Below are 25,114 nucleotides of genomic sequence, written 5' to 3'. Positions count from 1 at the left end.
CTCTAACCTGAAAATATAACAGACTGAAAATAAGCAGCTACAAATAAAGAAATCTGCTTTATTTTGTATTTATATAAACTACACAACTAAATACTACTTAAACACAAAATCTATGGTGATATCATTTATTTTCATCCTCTTTTTTTGTTGCTATTTTTTTTCTGTAATGAAATTAATACAGCTGATTAATGGGATTAAAAAGGAACAAAATCGAGAAAAGGAACATGAAATAACATTGGTATTAGGAAGGATTACCTGTTGGCCATTCTCAGCAGGGACATTTCCCTGCAGTCTTTTCAGCCCTGCACATTCTGCAAGTCTGGGAGTCCCTTCTTGGGGTCCAGGTGCCTCCTTTACATCCCCAAACCCCTTGAAATGGTGGAAATAACAAGGTTTGGCTGAAAAAATCACATTTAAAATTCTCTATTTCATCTATCCCTTTAAGGTATCAATTCAAGCAGTGAATAAAATGGTGTTAAACCAAGGTCTATATAAAAGAAATTTAAAGAATCTGGGCAACAATGGAAATGGCTTTTTCTATTAGCAGGCTCTTAAGAAGGCCCAACAGCCTCCCTTCAAAGGAAACTTATGATCCTATCTTGAACAGTTGATCTTTTTTAGGCTTTATAGGTACTTTATGTGAAGGTAAAACACACCTATACCTTTACTGAGTGCCTAACTCTATAGCAGTCACCATGCTAAGTGTTACACATGAGAACCCTGGTTGTTAATTCTCACTCATAGACACCATGCATGCTATCTCTTTTTCCTTGCAAAGCTTTAAATTTCTACATGCCAGCCAAACACTAATTTTAAAAATAAAGAATGTAGCTATTTTAAATAAACTACATTCTTTGGGAGAATATATAGAAGAACACATTCCTCAGATTAGGAATAAAATGTAATAATTTTATGACTTGGATTAGGTGCATATACATCCAATGTGTTAAGAAGATGTCCTGAAATTATCATTTAATGGCATGCACATTTGGTAACATAATAGGTCAAATAATCAATATATTATATACCAAAGGACTTTCTAGAACTTTACAAAGAAATCTTTTTTAAAATAGTGCATAAATGGGTTAAGAGTATAAATCTTCATTTCAGACACACACCCAAGTGTTCAGTCCTGGACCACCGCATATTAGCTGGTGACCTAAGGCAAGTACTTTGCATCTTAGAGCCTCATTTCTAAAACATCAATAACAATTTTTACCCAACAGAGTTACATAAAGGATTAACTGAGGAAATGCTTTAGTACAAAGTTCCTAACACAGGTCCTAGTTTTAAAAAGTATTGTTGTTTGTTCTTTGTTACTTAAGTATCATTATTGAATATAGTCACACTGGAAGATTAAGGACACAAAAAAATGAGGGTTGATAGTTCCACAATAATGAAGTTTTTTCTCTCACTTGGCTTAGTCTATTATAACTATTTAGGATTATAAGGGAATCTGAGAGGAAAAAACAGAGTTAGGAACATAATCAAGGTGAACTGGGAAATTATTAAATGTAGGAAAAATATAAAGATCCAACTTACTGAATACTATGTGCCAGACACTGCACCATTAAAAAAAAAAATTAATGTGCTTAATGGATGAAAAACTCAAAGAGCAGCATGGCAGTTTGAGTAAAACTGATTTAGTATTTTTCACCAAAACTCAGTATTAATTACTGCCATGTATATACCATCAACTAAAGAATACTCAACCTATTTAGGTACCTTGCAATAAAGATAAACCTAAGCAAGGTAGTACTGACATATGAATTCAAATCTCATTATACCTCCAGACAGCACTGTCCAGTTTTATCCACCCACATGAAAAAAGATGCATATCAGTGGATGAAGTGTTCTGAACCAAGGGATTCTTTGTTCTTTCATCTTTTATTTTGCTGACCCCTCCACTGCTAAATTTGGTACTAATGCCAACAATGGCCATAGATCTGCTGTAAACACCAGAAGCACAGAGACGAAACCCAAGTCAGAAGACTGCTAGCAGAGCTGGTGAGTCATAGAAGGGTCTGGCTACGGAGTACTTAGCAAAGAGAGTGAAGAAAAAGTAATCCAGGAAATAGGTGACAGACAACTGTCTGTGAAGCAAACCCCTAGTTTCAGTGGAAACAGCATGCAAGACTGTCCTTAAAAACTTTACAGGCAGAATGACCCTCAACTCAGTAGCACTGATGCTAGAAAACACTTGTATTTACTAAAGTGTACAGATCAGATAGGAGATATTAAAGAGGGAATAGCAGAAACATGATAGTAGGGCAAAGGAGTAAGAAACACAGCAGCAAGAATATCAGAATTGCTGAAAGAAACTGAAATTATAACACTTTTTAAAGAATAAAGGCAACTAAGTCAATATGTAAATATAATAAGAACACACTTGATACAGTTCTTATGGGATTTATCTTTTTTTTTTTTTTTTTTTACAAAAGAACTGTGAAACAAGCCATAAAAACATACATCAAAATCAAATACAGCAACTCCCTTTTAAAGTGGTTTTAGCATCCCCTTCCAAAGGAGACCAAAAGGAGACTAACTTACATTTAAAAAGTCTCTAAACAGCACCTGGGTGGTTCATTCAGTTAAGCACCCAACTCTTGATTTTGGCTCCGGTCATGATCTCACAATTTGTGGGCTCCAGACCCGCACTGGGCTCTGCACTGGCAGCGCGGAGCCTGCTTGGGAGTCTCTCTCCCCCTCTCTCTGCCCTTCCCCCACTCGTGCACATGCACACACGCTCTCTCTCGCACGCGCTCAATAAATAAACATTTAAAAAATTCTCTAAAAGATGTCAGATTAGCAAGTACTCCTCTATCTTGGGTCTATAAAATTACTAATTTGGGTCTATAACAAAATTGAAAAGACTTCAAACCACGTGCTAAAGTTAACAATTGAAAACTGTATAATACCAAAAAACACCAAAAAATAAGAGCACGAGAACCTGAGTACATTAGTGAGCAGACACAATTACCTTTTCAAGATGAGGCATGGAACAACAGTGCATTTTTCCCTAAAATCCTATTTACAAATCAGAAATTTCTAAGTGCAATATGATAGCAGAACGACTTACCTGTGGGACCACATTCTGTACGTATGTTGGTGGATGCTGTTGCTTTTGCTGAACAGCACTTTCTATTGCTACTTTCGCTACAGTGCTTGGATCTGCTCCTGCTGGCACGGCAACCATTGTTGCACTGCAGCCAGCATTGTTGGGGTCACTGATTGTAACAATTCTAACTCCTACTTTATTTGGAATTCCTGTGACTGTTTCCCTATCATTATCCTCTGCTGGCCTCTTTACAGTTTTGCATTCTGCTGTGCCATTTGTAGACCGAACGTCAGATGACAGGGCAGGAGAATGGGACACTCTTGATCCTGAGTGGGGAACTGCTACGACTTGATGCCCCTGTATAACAGAGGTTGTAGAATGTGGTGAGACAACTACACTTGGGCGTTGCTGAGGCACATCTGAATTCAAACTTGAAGCTAGAGGTCCATTAGGCAAATCAGTACCACTAAACTGCTGTGTCGCCACATTTGGAGCCTCCTGTATACTGCTCACAGATGGTGAACCACCCAAAGTTAATATAGGTCCATTAGAAATTCTTTCTAGTTGATCACCTTTGGCAGTATCTTGCTGAGTGGCATCTAAAGTCCCTTGTGGTTCCATTGGAGATATCTCGCCATTTCCTACGTGATTGGAAGTTTTGTGATTTGGAATGTTTTTGCTTAAATGAGAACCATCTCCTTTATCAAAATCACAGATTCCATTAACCAGAGGTTTTTTCAAATCACTTTTGATATCCTGCATGTCGATTTGTTCTGAGTTCTGTTTTCCGGACGTTCCATTCTCACCTAATTCTAACGATGGCCCATTACTGATTAGTGAGCACTGATTAGCCTCACTTTGAATTTTCCCTGAGTTTGAAGGAGGTAGACTTGAGTCACTGTACTTTCTCCCATTTAAAAGACTTCCCACCTGCATTTCATTTTCCTTTGTATCCCCATTGCTGGTGTTTGTGGTTCCTCGTCGGCAGGACGGGTTCTCCATGACTTCAATCTTACGTTCATGAACATGTAAACCTGTTGCTTCTTTTGCTTCCTCCTCCTTTTGGCAAATTATCTTATCACCTTTGAACGGGGGAGTAGCAGTAGTACAGGATGATTGTCCAGCTGGAGATGTCTGAGTGGCTGGAAGCGTTTGCACCTGAAGTCCAACTCCTGCTTGCGTCCCACTCATAGTAATTCCTGCTGGAGCAATGAGCTGAGTTGCATTTCCCTGACTCACAGTTGCAGTTGCAAAACTTGTATTTGGCACAACTGTTATGGTTACCTGGTTGCCAGAAGTCCCTTGGAAAATGGTTGCTGGGCTATTTGAGATCAGTGGGCCTGGCAATATCTGTAAGTTCGAGATGGGCACAGTTTGCACTCCCCCTGCAGGTGGCATTGCACTTTGGACCAACTGAACATTTTGCTGCCCAACCAATAGCTGCTGAGCTGAAGTTTGCCCCTGCACTCCAAAACCTGCTGCTTGGTTATTGGCCACCTGGTATACCACCTGAGGGCTAGGAGCTCTAGCATTATTAGGGGGAGGAATCTGTGGAGCTGGGAGAATTAGCTTACCACCTGGTGTTGAAGGACCACGCTTTGGAAGCAGCAACTGTTTTATCAGACTTGACTCACCAGAAGCAGGCTGACCAACGCCTGCGTTTGTCTGCTGTGGCTGAACTTGCATCTGTACTTGTTGTGGCTGCTGAACCTGTACTTGTACCTGTTGTGGTGAGGGCGCTGGTGAATGCTGCTGCTGCTGCTGCCTCTTCACAGACAGCATCTGACTGACGGTAGGAGGTGGTCCTTGTGACTGAGGGGCGGAAGAAGATGACATGGCAGTTGGGACTTGGTTATTAGTAGCTGGGACAGGTGATGGTGAGGAAGATGGAGTTATGTTTGGTTGCCCAGTTAGCTGAACTGTCTGACCAGCTGGAAGAGCTGCTGGATTAGCAAGAACAATTTGGTGAATGGCTGGTGCATAAGTTTGACCTTGTTGAGCCGGCTGGCTTACAATCACTACGCTTTGTTGGGTTGGCTGCTGTGGTTGTTGAATGGGCTGTTGTACCACTGTTGATGAAACTTGCTGAGAAGGGAGAGGTTTTGGTGCAATGTTCTGAAACCCTACTCTTGAGGGTTGTGGACTTGGGACACCAGCAATGGTAACCATCTGTCCTGTAGCTACCTGAAAATTCTGTACGGACGTTGCTGAGACAATATTGGATGCAGAAGTTGTTACGTACTGTGAAGGTGCTATGATAACGGTGTCTTGTGGCTGGCTACCAGCTGATGTTTGTTGAGATGAAGTTTGCACAGGCTGGGGTGATGTGGTGATTAACGGTTGACCCTGTGAAACTGTAGAAGTACATGCTGGTATGTTCTGTACTCTGCCAAATATATGACTCTGTGGGACGGCTTGTTGAATTACTGTAACAGGAGTGCCGGAAGGTATCTGTCCTGGTACCACTGTGTGTAATGGAGACTGTTGTGGAATTACAGATGGATGATGAAGCAATGTCTGAGAATTTACAACTGTAACGGGTTGTGGTCCTGTACTATGATTCTGAACCACAGAACTCTGAGCAGCTCCTCCTCCCACAGCAATACTAACAGGAACTGCTGTCTGGGGTAGAGAATTCTGAATTACTGTAGCCTTAACAACTTCACAAGGAATTGGAGCTTTATTTTGAATGACAGTCACTGGAGCATTTTGCTGCTGGTGGGTATGAACTGTAGGATTTGGTGGAATTCTTGAAACAGTCTGTGCCACAGTATGAACACCTTGTACTGGAAAAGACATTTGTGTTGCAGTCAAATTTGAAGATTGGTTGGTAACAGAAGTCCTCTGAAAATGGTTTCCTACAGTTTGTGGTCCATGAGGGATTCCTGAAAAATAGGAGGGAAAAGCCAAAATTTGTAATGAAATGACTGAAAGCTGCAGGTAGGCATTATTTTACTTAATACAAGAAAAAAATAGTTTTAAGAAATTAACATCTAACTACTTTGCATCACACGAATATGATAATAAGTAATAGAATAAGCAAGAAAATGTTACTGGAAAAACAAGGAAAAACTATACATTTTAAATTTATATAATATCCTTTTTCATTTTTTTACTTATTAAGTTAGTAATACCTAAAACTCAAAAATTAATACCTGCAGGTGAAGGACTTGGAGATACATCAGGAACAGAATCAACACGAACAACAGGAGTAGAGACTGGTTGCTGCTGATAGTACATCTGAATGGGAAGTGGTATAGCCCTCCGTTTTACTCCGACCACATGAATATGTGCCTGCCCGTTGCTGCTGGAATCCTCCACTCTCTTCACTGTATGATTTGGAAAGACCGTTCTGTAAAGTACATACATGCTTAGTTTTGTTAACTAGCACACGAGCAAAAAACACTGACTTCTAACAGTGTTTACATAACAGCAGCAGGACATTTGCTGCTACTCATTATGAACCAGTATGATTCATACAGTTATAGATTCTGTAAGGATAGGGAGCAAAGAAAAAACATAAAAGATCAATTCTCCAATTTTTAAAATCATTATTTATTAACACTGTGGGGGTTTTAAATAATTCTATTGCATATATAATTAACAAAAAAGCTGCATCTAGGCAATCAGTGTCTATTTTATGAACTTTGCAAAATATCAAAAAGCCTTGATATCTGATGACAAGAGTATTAGCTATAGACTATTATTCAAGACTACAAAGGGCAAAAGTCATGTCTCTAACATATAAAAGTAGGTAGAAAAAAGTTTCTCTCTTCTTTCTTTGATAAGCCTTCTAATGTTCAAATACAAACACCAGGTTTGATTTCCAAAATTTCCTTGTATTTAAATTTTCACCCTTACTACAACCTAGCTAATATTTCAAGTAGTAGAAATATTTAAAACTGGATAGTTATTTTGTCTAAAGAGCAAGAGGTGTTCTAAGTGATACACATTAACTTTGTTTGAAGTTAACAACTATGCATCCTACCTAAGACATTTATAAAATCCAGTTGAAGTTAGGATTCCACCACGAGCTAATTTACTGCACGTTGAGAGGTACTCAGAATACATTTCTGCTCGAGAGACAGAACAATCTGGATTTACTTCAAAATGAGCATTTAGCCTAAAAAGGAGAAAAATAAATGGCATTATGCATAGTAGATTATAGAAGAGTTCATATTTAAATATAGCAAAACCATCTGAAGGCAATGTATTATTAAATAATATTTATGCCTGTTAATCAAATTTCTCTCATGTTATTAGCAAAAAATGCACGTTAGGTTTTAGATTGATGAAACCAAATAGAAAGAGATTAACCATGTAATCATATTTATTTTAGTATAAAAAATCATGAACAACAAATATAAAAACTGTGCTCACATCCCAGTGAGAACAGGGTTGGTCTGTTGGCAACAAATACTCACTCTACAACAAGTATTATTCAATGACTATCTACTCAATTTCCTGTCTTGCAATAAGTAAAATATAACAGAAAATCCCAATAATGAGCTATTTCCATCGGAGATGTGGAAAATGGGAGGAAAAACTGAGCTAAAATTAAATGTGTGTTGCTTCTTGGATCAAATTCCTTGAGAAAAACTTACCCAGCTTCCAACTACTCCTTAAACAATGATACTTCTTCCATGCTGCACACTCCCATTCCCCCATTTCAGAGACTTTTATTCCTAATCCATTACAAAGTAATTCAAACTTCAGTTTGTCTTTTTCATATAGTGACTTCCATCCATACAGAAGTTAGGATTGGAGGCTAAATTATCTTCACAGGATTCTTTTCTAGGATTTACTATATACACAACAGACCAATGTATAGCTGTTTATATAAACGGACTCAATACTTATGATAAGATAACTTTAAAATGATTCTCTCCTTCTCCACTAGAACTGGCAGAAATATGCAAATGAGATTTTTAAGGTCAAATTTATGCCTAATATACACACATTGTGCAATGGATGTGGCACATACTTTTTCCAACTTTCATAATTCTTTGAGTACTGAATTTTCAAAAGGACTAGATACAAAAAACTTTTTTTGGTTTCAGCGTAGAAGACAAACATTTCCAAGTATTATTGGAAGAGATTCATCAAGTATAAGGTGTAAAAATACAGAAGGTGAGGAATAAGCAAAAAATTAGAGATATTTAAAACTATACACCTTATTTGAGCAAAGTGGAAAAGTCTAGAGAAAACTGCCACAGGAACAAAGATACGAAAGCACCAAAAATATGGAACACAGAATGACAGGAGCATGGAATGGGAGACAAACGATGTTCGAGAATGGGAGAAAAGGGATCAAAGAAAGAAAAATTTTAAAGTAATACATCATCAGAAAGTGATCTTTTACATTCAGTCTGTTAATCTTATAAAGAGTTTAAGTTGAAATTCATAAACTATGTGGAAGCTATTATCCATGACAAAATGAAATCTAACCAAGTCTCCATTTATTTTTTCAGAAAGTGGCTGACATAGGACTATTCAGTCTTCTCCATAAAATATTATTTTCAAGTTGCTTATTTCTATGTAAACTCACTGGCTCTTCTATCATTTGATTAGTTTCCACTTACTATTCCCAAAAAAGAAAAACTATCAGTGAACAAGAAGTATTGCTTGTGATGAAAAAGAAGGGACATTTAACAACAAAATCTGGTTTTATTTTCTTAAAGACAGTCCTGGTCAGTTTTAATAAAATACTGACTTAAGAAAAACAGATTTTATAATCTGACAAATCTTATTTTCTACAAAGTCAAAGGGTAACATTTTAACACAAATTTTACTCTGAAAAGAAGTGGTGTAATTTAATGAAATTCTAGTCAAAGACTATTTTAATTCTGAAGATTATGATGAATATTTTTCTTTTAAACTGTTCTAAAATGCAGGTGAAATGGTTTTACTTTATCCTTTCTTTGTATAAATGATATTCTACTCTGACTAAAAAGCAATACAGAATAAAACATTCTGGATGACTGTTGAAATACATTTCCTTTACCCTTTTGCTTTATTCTTCCCAAGGATAAAGCCTTAATAGAAATAAACCACTTACCACTGACAAGCAAACTTCTCACTATCTATTTCCACTATTCCTGGAGGTGGAGCAACATGCTGTGCTACAACTGCTCTGGAAGCTAAAGAAAAAAATACATTAGCTACATCATTTTTAGAAACTTACTTAGTTACTATATGCCATGTTCAGTTCATGGACACTGAAACAATATTTACAATGAATACCTTTTAAAAAAGGTGTATAAACATAATGAAAATATACAAATTTGAGAAAGAAACTTATAATGGAGCACATATTATACCAGGCACCGTCTTAGATGCTTTGTATGAACTCTTTTTTAAATCTTGCAATCATTCCAATAATAATACTATGGATTATATGGTCAATATCAACTCTGTTTTTCCCATGGGTCAGACACTGAGTTAAATACCTTACATATATTATTTTAATTCTTCTGTGCGGTGGGTATAGATAGGGAAACGGAGACTCACTCAAAGTGATTAAAATAACTAGCCCAAGGTCACACAGCTCAACACATCAGTAAATAAGAATCAGTTTAGTTACAGAAGCAGATAGCATCAGAAATCGTAACTTCACTTCTGAATCTAAAAGATTAACATTAACTCTCTAAGTGGCATATACAACACATCTGGGAAAAGGTGAACAAAAAGGTGAACTAATTTAAAGTCCTACATTCAAGAAGGATTTTCCTAAGATTATTTTTCTGAAGAAAAAAAATCTACTGTAATAATAGTTTTAAAATATACCTATTGTCCGAGGGGAGGCAAGATGGTTGTGTGAAAGAGTACTAGCTGTTCATCTTAAGACGCATAACAATTTCTGAGATTTTACTTATGATATATTTTAAAACAATTCAAATCCAATGAATATGTTAAATAATCTATTATTTTCTAACAAGTTGAGTAGATCTGTAGAAAAATGTTTTCTTTTCTGCTGTATTATATATAAAGGAACTAATGAAAACATGAAAAATATAACATAAACTTGGTCATATGATAATAGGTTATAAATACGAGTCTTTACTTATAAAATTAAAAATTATACTGCTTCAAATAGTTTTTAAACTTATAAAATGTACCCACTATTTTTCAAATAACATTTTAGCAAAACTCAGGATCCTCAAACAGAACAAGTGTATTTCTAAATTATTAGAACCAAAGGAGCTCCAGAGCACAGTCAAATCTGTGGATGATCTAAAGCAATCCTTGACTTGTTTGATGAAGCCCCAAGCTTTCACTGGGATAAGAGCTAATAGCAGCCACTTAATGAACATTTACTCTGTATTAAGCCATTTACATTTACAAAACATTGTTTCTTTTTATCTTATTTGTAGGCCTAAATTTAATTACCCTCGTTTTGCTAATGAAAAAATAAAGCTCAGAGATGAAGTTTACAAAAGAACACATGACAGAAATGGCAGAACTGTGTATAGCTGGAAAGCCTTCTTTTAGGAGTACCCGATTTGAATCCAGGTCTGTCATATTTCAGATACCATACTGTGACATGCTGTTTCTTAACAGAACAAAATAATTAGAACCCAAACTATTTTCCTAGTGCAAGCCCAGCTTATCTTTTCTTCTCCTAACTTGATGACACAGTGACAGAAAATAGCCTTCTAGGGCCTGTACCTATATGGAAATCTTCCTCCTTTTTCTTCATCAGTTGTACTATGATTGTACTACGTACCCTACTCAGACTGAAATCTCCTGAATCAATTAACAACTAGTTGAGTGAAACATTAGAAATGATGTTGAAATTATCAATTTCCAGATACTCAACTTTTGTATATATTCCTTTTTAAAACTGCCCTTCTCCCATTTTGGAACAGAGAGTCTTACATCTCATCCATCCTTTAGAGCAATGCAAGTTATGGTTAAATACATGGCTCTGGAGCCAGAGTGGCTGGCTCTAGAGTTCCAGCACTCACTAGCTGTGTAACCGTGGGCAAGTTAATTAACCTCTCTGTCCATAAAATGTGGAAAAGTAACACTGACCTCATAGGTCATTATGAGGATTAGAGGAGTTTATATAGAAGCCACTTAAAACAATGCCAGGCACATAGTTTTCACTATATAAATGTTAGCTATGATGATGATGATAACAATGATGACGAATGATACAAAAACCTCTAGGGCCCCAAAGGGAGAATCAGAATTATTACAAACCACAAAGCTTCTTTTAACCAAGGTATTATGGTAGGGCTTTCTGTCTATATTTTATTATGCTTTACATATTATATTTAGGAGCAATGTTGGGCATTAGATATTGAGTATTCTGGTGCTTTGGTGTGTTCTGAATTCAAATACAGAGTGAAGACAATTTTTGTTTAATGTCCTTCCCTCCTCTATCCTTCAACTACTGTCAAAAAGGGTATTACTTTTCAGGTCGAATCTTGTATAAGTAAAGCATAGATAAATTTTTTAAAGGAATACTGAAGGTGGCGTCATCTTATTTCATTCAGATGACAAAGTCATGGCTTAACTATGTTAGAATTACAAAGTAAGGAGCATGTCATGGGAACACCTATTAACCACACTTTCTTGGGTTGAAAAATAAAGTTGGACTTTATCAAAATTATGGAAAATGAGGTTGATTAAGCAAGATCCTTTTGATAATAAAGACTATTAGGTTATGTGGCAGACATTTTCTATAACTGAATGAGGTAAATCTGCAGTTCCAAGGTTTTAACACAAAACTACTCAAAGCACATGATAAAAGCACCTTATCGAAAAACTATATCGGTCTTGAACAATATATCCAGTTCCTAACCCAGTGGTCCTCAAAGCATAGTTCCCTGACCTGTAGCATCAGCATCTCATGGGAACTTGTTAGACATTAAAATTCTCAGGTCCACCTGAATCAGAAATTCAGGGTATGGAGCCTAGAAATCAGTGTGTAGGCCCACCAGGTGATTCTAATGCACCCTGAAGTTTGAGAACTGGTGTGCTGATACTTCTTGAATGTATTAGGTTAAATAAGGTGTATCTAAGCAAAACAGTCAGTGAGTATAACTTCTAGTCATATCTTATTAATATCTTTTTAATATATTTTCAATAAGCTTAAAAGTAAATGTACTGACTGGGCATCAAATTCTTTTCTGAGTCATATGTTGTTACTTTTTTGATTTCAACAAAATCAAAGAACTCACGTCAGAAGATCATTAAATATAATCTTAATAATTTTGGATAATTCTGAAGGCCAAAGGATTACTAAGTTCTAACCATAGCTATTTACTGATGTGAACTAGATTTTCAAATTAAATCTATAAAAAGGAAAAACAGAGATAGAATTAATGTTGAACCCAGTTTCACTCAAGCAATAAAAAATATTCATTCTGGCACACACTGGAGTTAACACTTTACAGAGAAGTAGGGAAAAAAAGTCTCGTCCACCTCATTAAGAGATGAACTTCCAATAGCTACTTTGTCATGTATTGTTTCACATACTGTTGATTTCTAAAACTCGTAATGATAAAATTTTAAACACTTAAAACTTCATAGAGCACCAGGAAATTGAAGAAGTTAAACTAAAATGTCTACATTTAGAGCTGAGAAGTACTGATACGAGTTCAAGGAGAAAGAGGGTATATAAAATTTCCGATATGAAGAGTTTATATATTTTTTTAAATGGATGTTGGTAAGTATCAAGATGATACTGGATACAAAAAGTATTTTAACTTTTATTTTAAAATGTCAATTTAATATACACAAAAAATTTTATTTACAACTATTTAAGTTATAATGAAGAAATTTAGATTTCAAATTAAAAGTGGGTGAAAGGTTATATATAAGTATTCATAGTGATGAGGAAAAGTGAGCAAAAAGTTTGAAGAGGACCATTCCATAAGAAAGCAGTAGTAAACAAACAATGGGGGGGGGGGCACACTATGAATGATACCTAATAAAACAATTAAAAGTTGTCATTCATGATGAGCTAGTAATAAAGTAAAATGCTCATCAGCTCAAAGATGAACTCTTTTAGGTTGTCTTTACAGGCTTATTCCCACCTCTATCAATGAATTACTATATATATGTGTGTATGTGTGTATATACACACACATATCACAAACGCTCATCATTTAATTTCGTCCGTTTGCTAAATGAGGACCAAATCTTAGTTTAGGAGGTGGCTTCATTTGTTAAGGTCACTAGTGGGTCAATGACAAGGCAAAAAACAGTAGCCTTCATCAAAACTACCCTTAAATATTCTTCAAATGGACCATTATATTTCAGGTTATCAGTGATAATTTATTAATTCCTTTCTTTGTTGGACATAGTTTCTCTATGGCCCTCAATTAATTTAATCTCTAGTTTCTTCTTTAAGGATAAGAACATACTCCCACCACACACCTAACTGGCAAAATGAACTGTTTCATTTTGTTTCATTTTCATTTCTTTGTTAAGGTTGAGAAACTATTAATATTTGACCACTGATTCCCCAACATGCATTGGCTATTTAACATCTATTGCCTGTGGGTGAAAGGTACTAACTAGATTAGTAGTCAAAATTACCTACTGTTTTCATGCTTTATAATTTGCCCAATTCTGTTAGTTGATATCAAGTAAGTTAAATGCACATATGATACAACTCTACCATATACTTTAGAAGGATGCAGTGGAAGTCAATAAAGTATGTGATATGTATTACATACTTTGTGTGAATAGAGTATATAATTGTGATTCTATAAGTTAGAGAAGAGGAGAGACTGGGACCATGATTAAATGAGAGCAGAACAAGGAGCTGGAGAGATGTGATGAAAGTCTGAACTGGGCCATAAGCACTGGCAGTTGAAGATGCCAGGGTATTTAGAAAGATTCAACAAGATTTGGTGAATAAATGGATGTGGTAGTTAAAGATAAAAAATAATGAGATTTTTGCTGTAAGGTTGTGAGGGAAGTTGAAAATGAGCTAAATGTATTTCTAGGCTGAAAGGAAGAAGCAGGTGAAAGATAAAAAGGTTTAAGATATATGAATGAGGAGATAGATGGATATTCAGAGCACAGATTCAGAAGAAGCTGACATCTCTGAAAACAAAGGGAAGTTGAAGGAAAATGAATTCAGATGCTAGTAAGTTTGTAAGTGAAGGGGTAAGAAGCTGAAGAAACCCATGCCACATGATTTCCATATTAATTGCAAAGTGAGAATACGATCAACTGAGGAAAAGAATATCCTATATTAAAAAATACAAGGAAAGAAAAATGTCTTGGGAATGGTAGGAGGTGGAAAGAGCAGATGAGGTGAAAGATGGATTGTTTTAAGACAAATGAAGTTGAAAAAAGTACTCCCCAAAAAGCTGAGAGTGCTAAAATATAAAAATGCTGACTCATATTGAGATAGGAGAAAGAAGTCCAAGGACTGAAGAGAATGATCATTATTTGACAGGTATGAATTCCAATTAAAGACATTTGAGTTAAACAGAACTGACCCAAGGGCCCCGAGGAAGGGTGCACAAGTGCAGGTATACATGTCCATATATGCGTCATGTGTACAAATGCACATGTGTCTAATCCAAGACTCTGATTCTATGGTTTCTGGTCCAAAACTGAAAGTTATTAGGATATATTATACTTATGTATTAGTATGATCAGCTAGGAGAATTATAATTATAAGGTCATTCTTGGTGTATTAATTTCCAATGAACAAAAATCACAAATAAGTCCATCGGGGCACTTCATCTTGTTCCCACAGTTGTAAATATCTAATCCCTCACACTCCTCTAAATGTTTTTTTGAAACTCTATTATACTATTCTTCCTCTGACTTACATTGGTCCTACTGCTCCCGGAATGTATAGTATCTAAGAAATTAAAGCTCACACTCAAGTTCTGCTTTAGCCTATTCCACTATACAATATCAGTTTCCTGTACTGCATATTTAAATTTATCCTTAATATTACATCTTACACACCATTAACCATACTGAAAAAACATTATGTAAAAACACTAACCTGGGGTGGATGCTACATGGGTCTGGGTTTGGACTTGCTCTACAGCTTGTGGCCTAATTTCAGATAAAACTTGGTGACTGGAACTTGGATGTTCGACGAGTTTTACTGCAGCTAGTGCATCAGGGCCAAACATCTGAATATCCATAGAAACCAGACACACTAACATGTCTAAAATAAATTAAAAACCAATAGTTATTAATCAATAATATTACCAAACAATGACATTGCTGAAAAACACATGCTGTATACAATAACTGTTTCTCAAATGCCAGTCCACAAATCATTGTTCATCAGAATTATCTGTGGATCTTTCAAAAAGATAGTTAGTCTCAATCTCTGAAGACTGATTTAGTATCTCTGGGATGGGGATTTGGCATCTTTGTTTTTAAACAATTTCCCAACTGATTCTGATGTGTAGCCAGATTTAGGAACCACTGATATGGAAAGTAACATCTTAAATTTCTCAATAATAGTACTGGCAAGCCAAATCTCTATTAACTCTGATTTTAGTATTTACACCAAAGACAGAAATCATTTTAATCAATGAGTAAAATGTTAACATGATATACTTTCATAAGTATGTTTAAAACTGACAACCCACTAAGGGTGTGTTAAGTTCACTAATTTTAAGGATAGCAGCACTACCAGCAACTTCTAGGAACACAAGGAAACTTTTTCACTCAGCTTCAGTTGCTTAATAGTAGCAGCTGACTGTTTAAAACTGAAAGATCTGCTCTTCAGAGACAGCAGTTTTGTTTGTTTGAAATCTGATATGTAGTAACAGAAATACAGAAAGGGACATGAATTATTGGTAGCCACATACACCCTGGTCTCCATATGACAGAAGTTTCTCGCTAATCTTAAACAGGCAAAAAAGAATAGCACAAACAAGTGTATCTAATGGGTAATGACCCCTCAAAATAAACAGTACATCCTAAATATCAATTGTGATTTAGCACAGTACCAGACTAAATATTTTTTTTCCTCAATAAGGAAAATAAATGTTTCTTTGGTTTAGTCTTACCTATGCTCTTTTCTACTTTTGCAATTTTTGTGCAAGCGACATCTCCCATTTCGGTGAGCATATATAGCACCTCGAGTGTTGAGATTACAAGCAGCACATCAGGTAAAGTGAGATGACAAATGATCTCTCTGTATGAGTCCTGATCGACATATTCACAAATCAAAACACCATTATCTTCTGCTTTGCAAAGATTTCCCAAAATTTCCATGCCTGAAAAGCATACATGCACAAACATTTATTTGTTTTTTAACAGATGCTAAAAATTTTGTGTGTGTTATACAGTGAGAAAATTAAGTAAGCGCTTACCCCTCATCTTTAAAAATCTATCCCTTGACATTAGGCATTTAGTAACAGTATGAAACATCAGATGAGTAGTTTTGAAATCAACAGGGTCCAATAGAAGCTGGAAAAAAGAAAGGACACTATTGTTGAGGCAGGCTTCTTCCACTGTTGTAAACTTCAAATTTAATAAAAATTAACAACAGTGTTGCGTATGTTTTTAAAAAATGTAGTTACTGTGAGAATAGCCATCACTAAATCTGGAGCATCATTTCAAATATTTCTTTTTTCTAAAAAAGTGTGTGATACCATACCACTTTAGGCAAAACTGTATGTAGGCCTTTCATATTCTGTAAGTATAGCAAATATAATAATCCTATATACTAAAATTTTAAAGTAAATATCATTGCTAACTATTAAAACTATTTTAAGTTACTGTCACATGCTTACCTCAGCTGCAATATTTCCTAATGTGTCAAGGCCTAATTGCCTTAGAGAAATAAAATGACTATGTGCAGAAAGTAATAGGAAACGAAGACAGGTACGATTAGCTGCCAAGAGCTTAACATTGCCCTCCTCAAAGGAAAGATTTCGCAAAATCACTGCAATCTGAAGTACCCGTTGTCCTTCAATATCATTAATGCCCAGCTTTCGAGGTGGATGAAATAAAGATTCCCAAATCCATTCTCCTGATGTACCTTCTGTAATAGAAAATACACATTTTACTTAAATTAATATTTCATTTATTATTATTGATAGTCAAAGTTACTTAAAATTTTTCTTATTGACTTACCATGAGACTTGTTTCTGTCAGAAATGAGGTCACGTACTTCATTATCATCAACAATGTCCTTCCAAAACTGTAATAAGAAATTATAATACTTAATTCTGACATTTGAAAACAACTCTTCTATCACTTTAAAGACAGTCACACATACTATAACTCTATAAAATTTCTATTTAAAAAAAGTTCATGTAGATATTATATGTTATATATTTATTTATTTGACATAAATGCTTAACTTTTTATAAGTTTAAGGTAGTTATAAATAAGGTATCATTTCAAACTAGAGTTTCTCAACCTGGGGTTATGGTGCTATTATCTTGTTACTTTTGTACTAATTTAGGGTCGTATTATCTTGTTACCTTTGAACTAATAAAGAAGCACACAGACTATTTGCTTTTCATCTCTTAAGCATTCTAGTATGTATATTTCAAAATAATTTATTTTTTTGGAATGAAGATTCCTTTGCATTTAAAGTCACTAGTCTGAGAAAAAGTCCACTACCAAAAGGATCCACTGCTCAAAAAACTCACGACAGAAAATGTTTGAGAATAAACAAGAACTAGGCATACGATGAAAAAAAAAAAAAAAACAATTGTTCAATAAACAAGAAAAAAGGGCCATAGGAAATCCAAATAACAAAGATATCAGACATGGAATGTTAGATGATCACAGATAATAAATTCAAAGAAATAAGAGATCGAAAAATTTGGCAAATAAATGAAAACTATAAGAACTGGGGTGCCTGAGTGGCTCAGTTGGTTGAGCATTTGACTTTTGATTTTGGCTCTGGTCATGATCTCACAGTTCTTGAGTTCGAGCCCCACGTCGGGCTCTGTGCTGACAATGTGGAGCCTGCTTGGGAGTCTGTCTCCCTCTCTCTATGCCCCTTCCCCACTCACGCTGTCTCTCTCTCTCAAAAATTGAATAAATAAATATTAAAAAAAATAAAAGCTAAATAGAATTTCTAGAACTGAAAAGACAACTCAATCTAACAAATGATTATATACGACTCAAGAAGCAATTAGTGAACTAAAAGAGAGTGCAGAAGAAAATAACAAATTGTCAGCAAAAAGAGACAAAAGGATGAAAAAAAAAAAAGCATACAAGACACAGGACATAGAGTGAAAGGTTCTAACATTAGGGTAATTGGAGTTCCTGAGGAAGATGAGAGAGAATGGGCAGAAACAATAGTTGAAGAGACAAGGCAAAGAATTTTCTAAAACAACTGAAAGATGTTAACCTACAGATTTATTTATTTATTTTTTTTTAAAATGTATGAAATGTATTTTATTTATTTATTTTTTTTTAATTTTTTTTTTTTAACGTTTATTTATTTTTGAGACAGAGAGAGACAGAGCATGAACGAGGGAGGGGCAGAGAGAGAGGGAGACACAGAATCGGAAGCAGGCTCCAGGCTCTGAGCCATCAGCCCAGAGCCCGACGCGGGGCTCGAACTCGCGAACCGCGAGATCGTGACCTGAGCTGAAGTCGGACGCTTTAACCGACTGAGCCACCCAGGCGCCCCAACCTACAGATTTAAAAAGCACTCCAAACTCTGAAGAAAGAGAAATAAAGATGTGTAGGAACATCACAATAAAATAATAAAATACTTGAAAAGCAAACACAAAACAAAACAGGGGCGCCTGGGTGATTTAGTTGGTCAAGTATCTGACCGGCTCAGGTCATGCTCTTGTAGTTCATGGGTTGGAGCCCCATGTCGGGCTGTGCTGACAGCTTGAAGCCTGAAGCCTGCTTCGGATTCTGTGTCTCCCTCTCTCTCTGCCCTTCCCCTGTTTACTCTCTCTCTCTCTCTCTAATATATATAAACATTAAAAAAAAAATTAAAACACACACATACAAACCCTCCAAAACAAAACCCAATTTAAAATGCAAAGACCGAGAAAAGAACAGATAATCTTGAAAAGGACAACTAAAATGACAGCAGACTTTGTAAAAAAAAAATTAATAATAATAATAATGATGATGATGATGATGATGATGATAATGGAAGCCAGAAGACAATGGGACATTTTCTTAGTGATGGAAGAAATGATCTGCCAAACTAAAATCTTTATACAGTGAAATTGCCCTTCAAAAATGAAAACTGGCAAATGAAAACTGAGAAAACTTGTCATCTACAAACCAGCATGAAAGAAAAATAAATGAAAAGGTAGATGTAGTTTAAATCAAGATAATGAATGAATTACTTAAAAAATGTCTTATGAGGTACAAATACACATAAAATTAAAATCTAAGACAAAATGTCTACAAGAGACTTTTGTTCAGGCCATAATGGAGTAACTGGTACTTCAGTAGTCCTCTTCCTATCATAAAACTACTATGTATAAAACAACTGTTTTCAGAGATTGGACAACACAGCAATGCAAAACTAATCACTGAAATAGGGAAAACGAATGAAGTGAGTCCAATGACTGTTCCATAGTTTTACAGGACGCTCTTTCTAGACTACAGCAAAGGGACAATAAATCTAAGAGATCACAGCAAGCTGAGGAAACTGATCAAGGCCAACAGAACTAGAATTTGAGAGCAAATTTGCAAGAAAGAGGAGCAATGAAGAGAAAACTCCATGACTCTGCACAGGACTGCCTTGAATTGATTGATGTTATGACTTAACTCCAAAACACCAGGCCAAAAAAAAATAAAAAAATAAAAATGTAGAGAAAAACTACTGAGGAGCTATACTGGACAATTCACAAAACAGAGAAAACTCATTAAATACCCTGTTAATTCAGTCAAAATCCAAACAAAGCCATGCCTTAGGAATAAGGATAAACTAGTGCTAAAGACTAATTTCTCTCAATCATAACAAAGCCTTAAAACAATCTTCTAAAGGATCAATATGTCACAATCCATATGTCAATTAAAAAGCATGCCAGAACAAAGTCCAAAATCCAAATACTCAATAATGTAACATTTGTAATATCCATATCTAATAAAAAATTATTGTCTGTACAAAGAAAGTAGGAAACATGATTCATAACTAAGACAAAAATACTTCAACAAAAAACAAATCCAGACGTAATAAAGATAATGGATTTAGCAGACAGATTTTAAAACATTTTTTAATAAAATTTTATTTTTTACCAAATATGGGCAAAGATGTAAAGGGAAGTATGAGCACAATTAGAAAAATGGGATGTTTTTTAAAGAGAATCAAATAGAATCTCTAGAGTAGAAAAACATAGTATCTGAAATAAAAAACATGACTAGAGGGGCTAAACATAACATAACAGAAACTATCCATGAAGAACACAGGAGAAGAAGGTCTAAAAACAATGAACAGAACTTCAGTGGCCTGTGGGACAATAAATGGTCTAACATTTGTATGAATATAGTCTGAGAAAAATAAGGGAAAGAAAATATTTCAAGGCATAACTGCCAAAACTTTCCAGATTTCATGAAAAATTACAACCAAAAGAGCTAAATAAATCCCAAGCAAGAAAAGTGCAGAAAACTTCAACAAGGCACATCATAACCAAAATAAAAATTGATGATTAAGCAAACACCTTACAAGCAGTCAGAGAAAACACATCACACACAAGATAATAAGAATAAAACTGACTTCTTGTCAGTAACAAGCAAATCAGATGGCAATGAAACATTACCCTAAAACTACTCAGATAATACCCTTAAAACATGTAATTTTATATTCAGCAAAAACATCTTTCAAACATAAAGGCAAAATAAAATTTTTAGGAAAATAAAAGCTAAGAATCAAAACTCAACCACATCAATAACTTCATAAAGTATAAATAAATGGTCTGAACACATTCATGAAAAGTAATAAATTACAGAAAAACTATAGTGAGGGAAGAGGGGAAAGCAAAACCCAACTATAAGATGTCTATATGAAACACTGTATATAAAACCACAGATGACAAGCATAAAGACGGAAAAAGATATATCATGAAAACATTAATTATAAGAAAGCTGCTATAGATAAATTATACCAGGGAAGTTACTTCAGAAAATGGGATATTACCAGAGGTCAGAGGAATATTTCATGCTGATAAATAAAAGCTGAATCATCAAGAAAATGTAAAAATCCTGGGGCACCTGGGTGGCTCAGTTGGTTAGGTAACTGACTTCGGCTCAGGTCATGATCTCACAGCTCGTGAGTTTGAGCCCCGTGTTGGTCTCTGTGCTGACAGCTCAGAGCCTGGAGCCTACTTCAGATTCTGTGTCTTCCCCTCTCTCTACCCGTCCCCTGCTCATGCTCTGTGTTTCTCTGTCTCTCAATAATAAATAAACGTTAAAAAAATTAAAAAAAAAAAGAAAATGTAAAAATCCTAAGTGTATATGCAACCAATAACAGAGGTTCAAAATACAAAAACTGACAGAACTGGGCTGCCTGGGTGGCTCAGCCCATGATCTCAGTTTGTGAGTTTGAGCCCTGAATTGAGCTAGCTGCTGTCAGCATACAGCCTGCTTCAGATCCTGTCACCCTCTCTCTCGAAAATGAATAAACACTTAATAAAAACAAAAACAAAAACAAAAACTGACAGAACTAAAAGGAGACAGAAACATTCACACTGTCGATAATTTTAACACTCATCTCCCAGGAAATCCTGGAACAATTATGTATAAAAGCAATAATGATACAAAAATTTTGAACACTCAAATACCTTGGCTTGTTATTAATAAATATTGCATTCAACAATAGTAGAGCATACAATGTTTTCAAGTGTGTATGCAACATTCATGAAAACCATATGCTGAGCCATAAAACAAATCCTGGTAAGTTTAAAAGAACTTATATAGAATATGTTCTCTGACAACAGTGGAATGAGATAAGAGTAATAACTTTAACAATAATACTAATATTAAAAGCTACTTTGAAAGAAAACACAGTCAGATATTAAACAGCACACTTCTACATAACCCATAAACAAGAAATCATGAAGGACATGAGAAAATATCTTGAACTAAATGATAATGAAAACTCAACATAAGCAAACGTGTGGGATACATCTCAAGCAGTTTATCAGAATTTATAGCTTTATATGCTGACATTAAACAAGAAGGAATGTTTAAAACCAATGGCCTAAGATTCTATTTTAAGAGGTCTGAAAAAGAACAAAGTAATGTATAACAAGAGCAATACATAGACATCAAAAGTGAGTATATGGAGATGGGAGTTTGTTCTAGTGTCCCTGCATTATCTAAAAAGTGGTAAAAGTACTAATTTACTAAATTAGTAATAATGAAAATTATAATCTTGGGGCTCAGTCAGTTAAGTGTCCAGCTCTTGATTTCAGCTCCGGTCACGATCTCATGGTTCATGGGTTTGGGCCCTGTGCTGGGCTTTCTGCTGGCAGTGTGGAGCCAGCTTGGGACTCTCATATTCTCTCTCTCCTCCTCCCCCTCGCTGCCCCTTCCCCACTCACATGCTCTCTCTCCCTCAAAATAAATAAATATACATTTAAAAAATAATAACTAAATAAAATAAAATTATAATCTCTAGTGTAATCACTAAGAGAACAGAAAAAGTATAAAATACCAAAGTAACAGTATGCAGAATACTGAAGAGTAAACAATACTCAGTCAAATCAATTGAAAAAAAAAAGTAAGAAAGGAGGAAGGGGAAACAAAACCAAACCAAATAGGCAGGACCTATAGAGACCAATTTAATACACTGCATATTTAAACACAATCATATTGGGGCGCCTGGGTGGCGCAGTCGGTTAAGCGTCCGACTTCAGCCAAGTCACGATCTCGTGGTCCGTGAGTTCGAGCCCCGCGTCAGGCTCTGGGCTGATGGCTCGGAGCCTGGAGCCTGTTTCCGATTCTGTGTCTCCCTCTCTCTCTGCCCCTCCCCCGTTCATGCTCTGTCTCTCTCTGTCCCAAAAATAAATAAAAAACGTTGAAAAAAAAAATAAATAAAAAAAAATAAACACAATCATATCAAAATTATATTTAAAATAAATTGAATAAATGCACAAATTTAAAAACAAAGATTTTCACACTGGGGGGAAGAAAGCCCAAATGTATGTTTTTATATATAAAAAAAATCTAAAATACAAGGATAAATAAGGACAGTTCAAGGCAGATTAACATAAGGGAAGGGAAGCAAAAATAATGTAAAACACAGAGGTAGACAAACCATAAGAGACTCTTAAATACAGAGAACAAACTAAGGGTTGCTGGAGGAGTGCTGGGTGGGGTGATGGGCTAAATGGGCGAGGGGCATTTAGGAGGACACTTGTTGGGATGAGCACTGTTATATGTAAATGAATTACTAAATTCTATTCCTGAAAATAAATAAATAAAATTAAAGTTACTATTTTTGCATTCTCCCCAAAAGAGAGGTTCAAGGCAAAATATGAGCCATACAAACCACAGCCAAGTGAAAGATGATTTTATAATGATTTAAGACCAAAAAAAGTAGACTTAAAGGTAAAAAAGGTACTTTATATGTTCAGTTGACCAGAAAGATATAGCATCTGTAAGTGTGCACTATGTAACAGTCTTGAAATATAAAAACACAGAATTATAGACCTATAAGGAAAGTCATATCAATAATCACATTAGGTGTTTTTAATATACCTCTCTCCATAAATTAAGAAATAAATGGACAAAAGAGTACTGATATGGAAACAGGAGTATCATGATTAACCATGTTGGCCTGACATACATAGAAATTCACATCCAACAACTTCCAAATATGTATTATTTTCAAATGTGAATAGTGTTTATGAAATCTCATTAATGTGAGGCTAACAAAATAGTGAAAATATTTCAAAAGTTTAAGATTATACAGAGTATATTGTTTCTGCATAGTGAAATTCAGTTAGATATTAATAAGAAAAAGAAAACCGGAAAAACTTCATGTTTTTGGATATAAAAAACTTCCCTTCAACAGATGATATTTACAAATGACATATCTGATAAAGGATTAGTATCCAAAACATGTAAAGAACTTGTAAAACTCAACACCCAAAACCAAATAATCCATTTAAACATGGGCAAAAAACACTGTTCCAAAGAAAAATGAACATTCTTCCAAAGTAGACACATAGATGGCCAAAAGACACATGAAAAGATGCTCAACATCACTCATCATTAGGAAAATACAAATCAAAACTATAATGACATCTCACCTCACACCTGTCAGAATGGCTAAAATCAACAACACAAACAACAGGTGTTGGCAAGGATGTAGAAAAAGGGAAATCCCCTTGCACTGTTGGTGGGAATACAAACTGGTGCAGTCACTCTGAAAAACAGTATGGCGGCTCCTCAAAAAGTTAAAATAGAACTCCTTATGGTCTAGCAAATTGCACTACTAGGTATATACCCAAAGAATACAAAAATACTAATTCAAAGGGATACATGCAGCCTGATATTTATAGCATTATCTAAAGTAGCCAAATTATGGAAATAGCATCCATCAACTCATGAATGGATACAGAACAGTGGTCTACCTACCTACCTACACATACAATAGAATACTATTCAGCCATAAAAAAGAATGAATATTGCCCTTTACAACAACATGGATGGAGCTAGAGAATATAATGCTCAGTGAAGTCAGAGAAAGATAGTATCATGATTTCACTCATATGTGAATTTAAGAAAGAAAACAGGGAAAGGGATACAAAGAGAGAAAAAGAGAGAGAGAGAGGGAGAGAGAGAGAGAGAGAGACAGAGGCAAACCAAGAAACAGACTCTTAATGATAGGGAACAAACTAATGGTTACCAGAGGGAAGCTGGGTGGGATGGAGGGTGAAATAGATGATGGGGATTAAGAAGTGCACTTGTGATGAGCACCAGTTGTTATATGGAAGTATTGAATCTCTATACTGTATACCTGAAACCAACATTGCATTGTATGTTACCTAACTGGAATTTTAAATAAAAACTTAAAAAAATAAAAAGAAGGAAACTTCCCTTCAAAATAATCCATGTAGAGGACATCATAATGAAAATTATAAGATAATTTAAGGTGACCTTTAATGA

General features: G+C 35.2%; 1 protein-coding gene across 6 annotated transcripts in view; it reads right to left on the bottom strand.

Moving 5' to 3' along the window:
* ARID2 (AT-rich interaction domain 2) overlaps nt 1-25,114 on the bottom strand; it is a 179,062-nt gene that overhangs the window by 53,861 nt on the left and 100,087 nt on the right. For 5 of the 6 annotated variants that reach the window (XR_006204800.1, XR_006204799.1, XR_006204798.1 and 2 more), the window contains 10 exons: nt 17,141-17,207; nt 16,798-17,048; nt 16,375-16,471; nt 16,069-16,278; nt 15,045-15,212; nt 9,117-9,198; nt 7,047-7,181; nt 6,214-6,410; nt 3,080-5,943; nt 256-369 (listed from right to left, as the gene is read on the bottom strand). Coding sequence is in view for 1 of the 6 variants with exons in the window: in XM_042946307.1 (XP_042802241.1) it covers nt 256-369; nt 3,080-5,943; nt 6,214-6,410; nt 7,047-7,181; nt 9,117-9,198; nt 15,045-15,212; nt 16,069-16,278; nt 16,375-16,471; nt 16,798-17,048; nt 17,141-17,207 (4,185 nt within the window). In the remaining 5 variants the exon portion in view is untranslated. The remainder of the gene's footprint in view (nt 1-255; nt 370-3,079; nt 5,944-6,213; nt 6,411-7,046; nt 7,182-9,116; nt 9,199-15,044; nt 15,213-16,068; nt 16,279-16,374; nt 16,472-16,797; nt 17,049-17,140; nt 17,208-25,114) is intronic. The other variant, XR_006204801.1, reaches the window with a different exon arrangement.

This window comes from Panthera leo, chromosome B4 (assembly GCF_018350215.1).
Source record: "Panthera leo isolate Ple1 chromosome B4, P.leo_Ple1_pat1.1, whole genome shotgun sequence".
In the NCBI taxonomy this organism is placed as follows: domain Eukaryota; kingdom Metazoa; phylum Chordata; class Mammalia; order Carnivora; family Felidae; genus Panthera; species Panthera leo.
The sequence above is the reverse complement of the archived record's forward strand: the minus strand, read 5'-3'. Positions and strand labels throughout refer to the sequence as shown.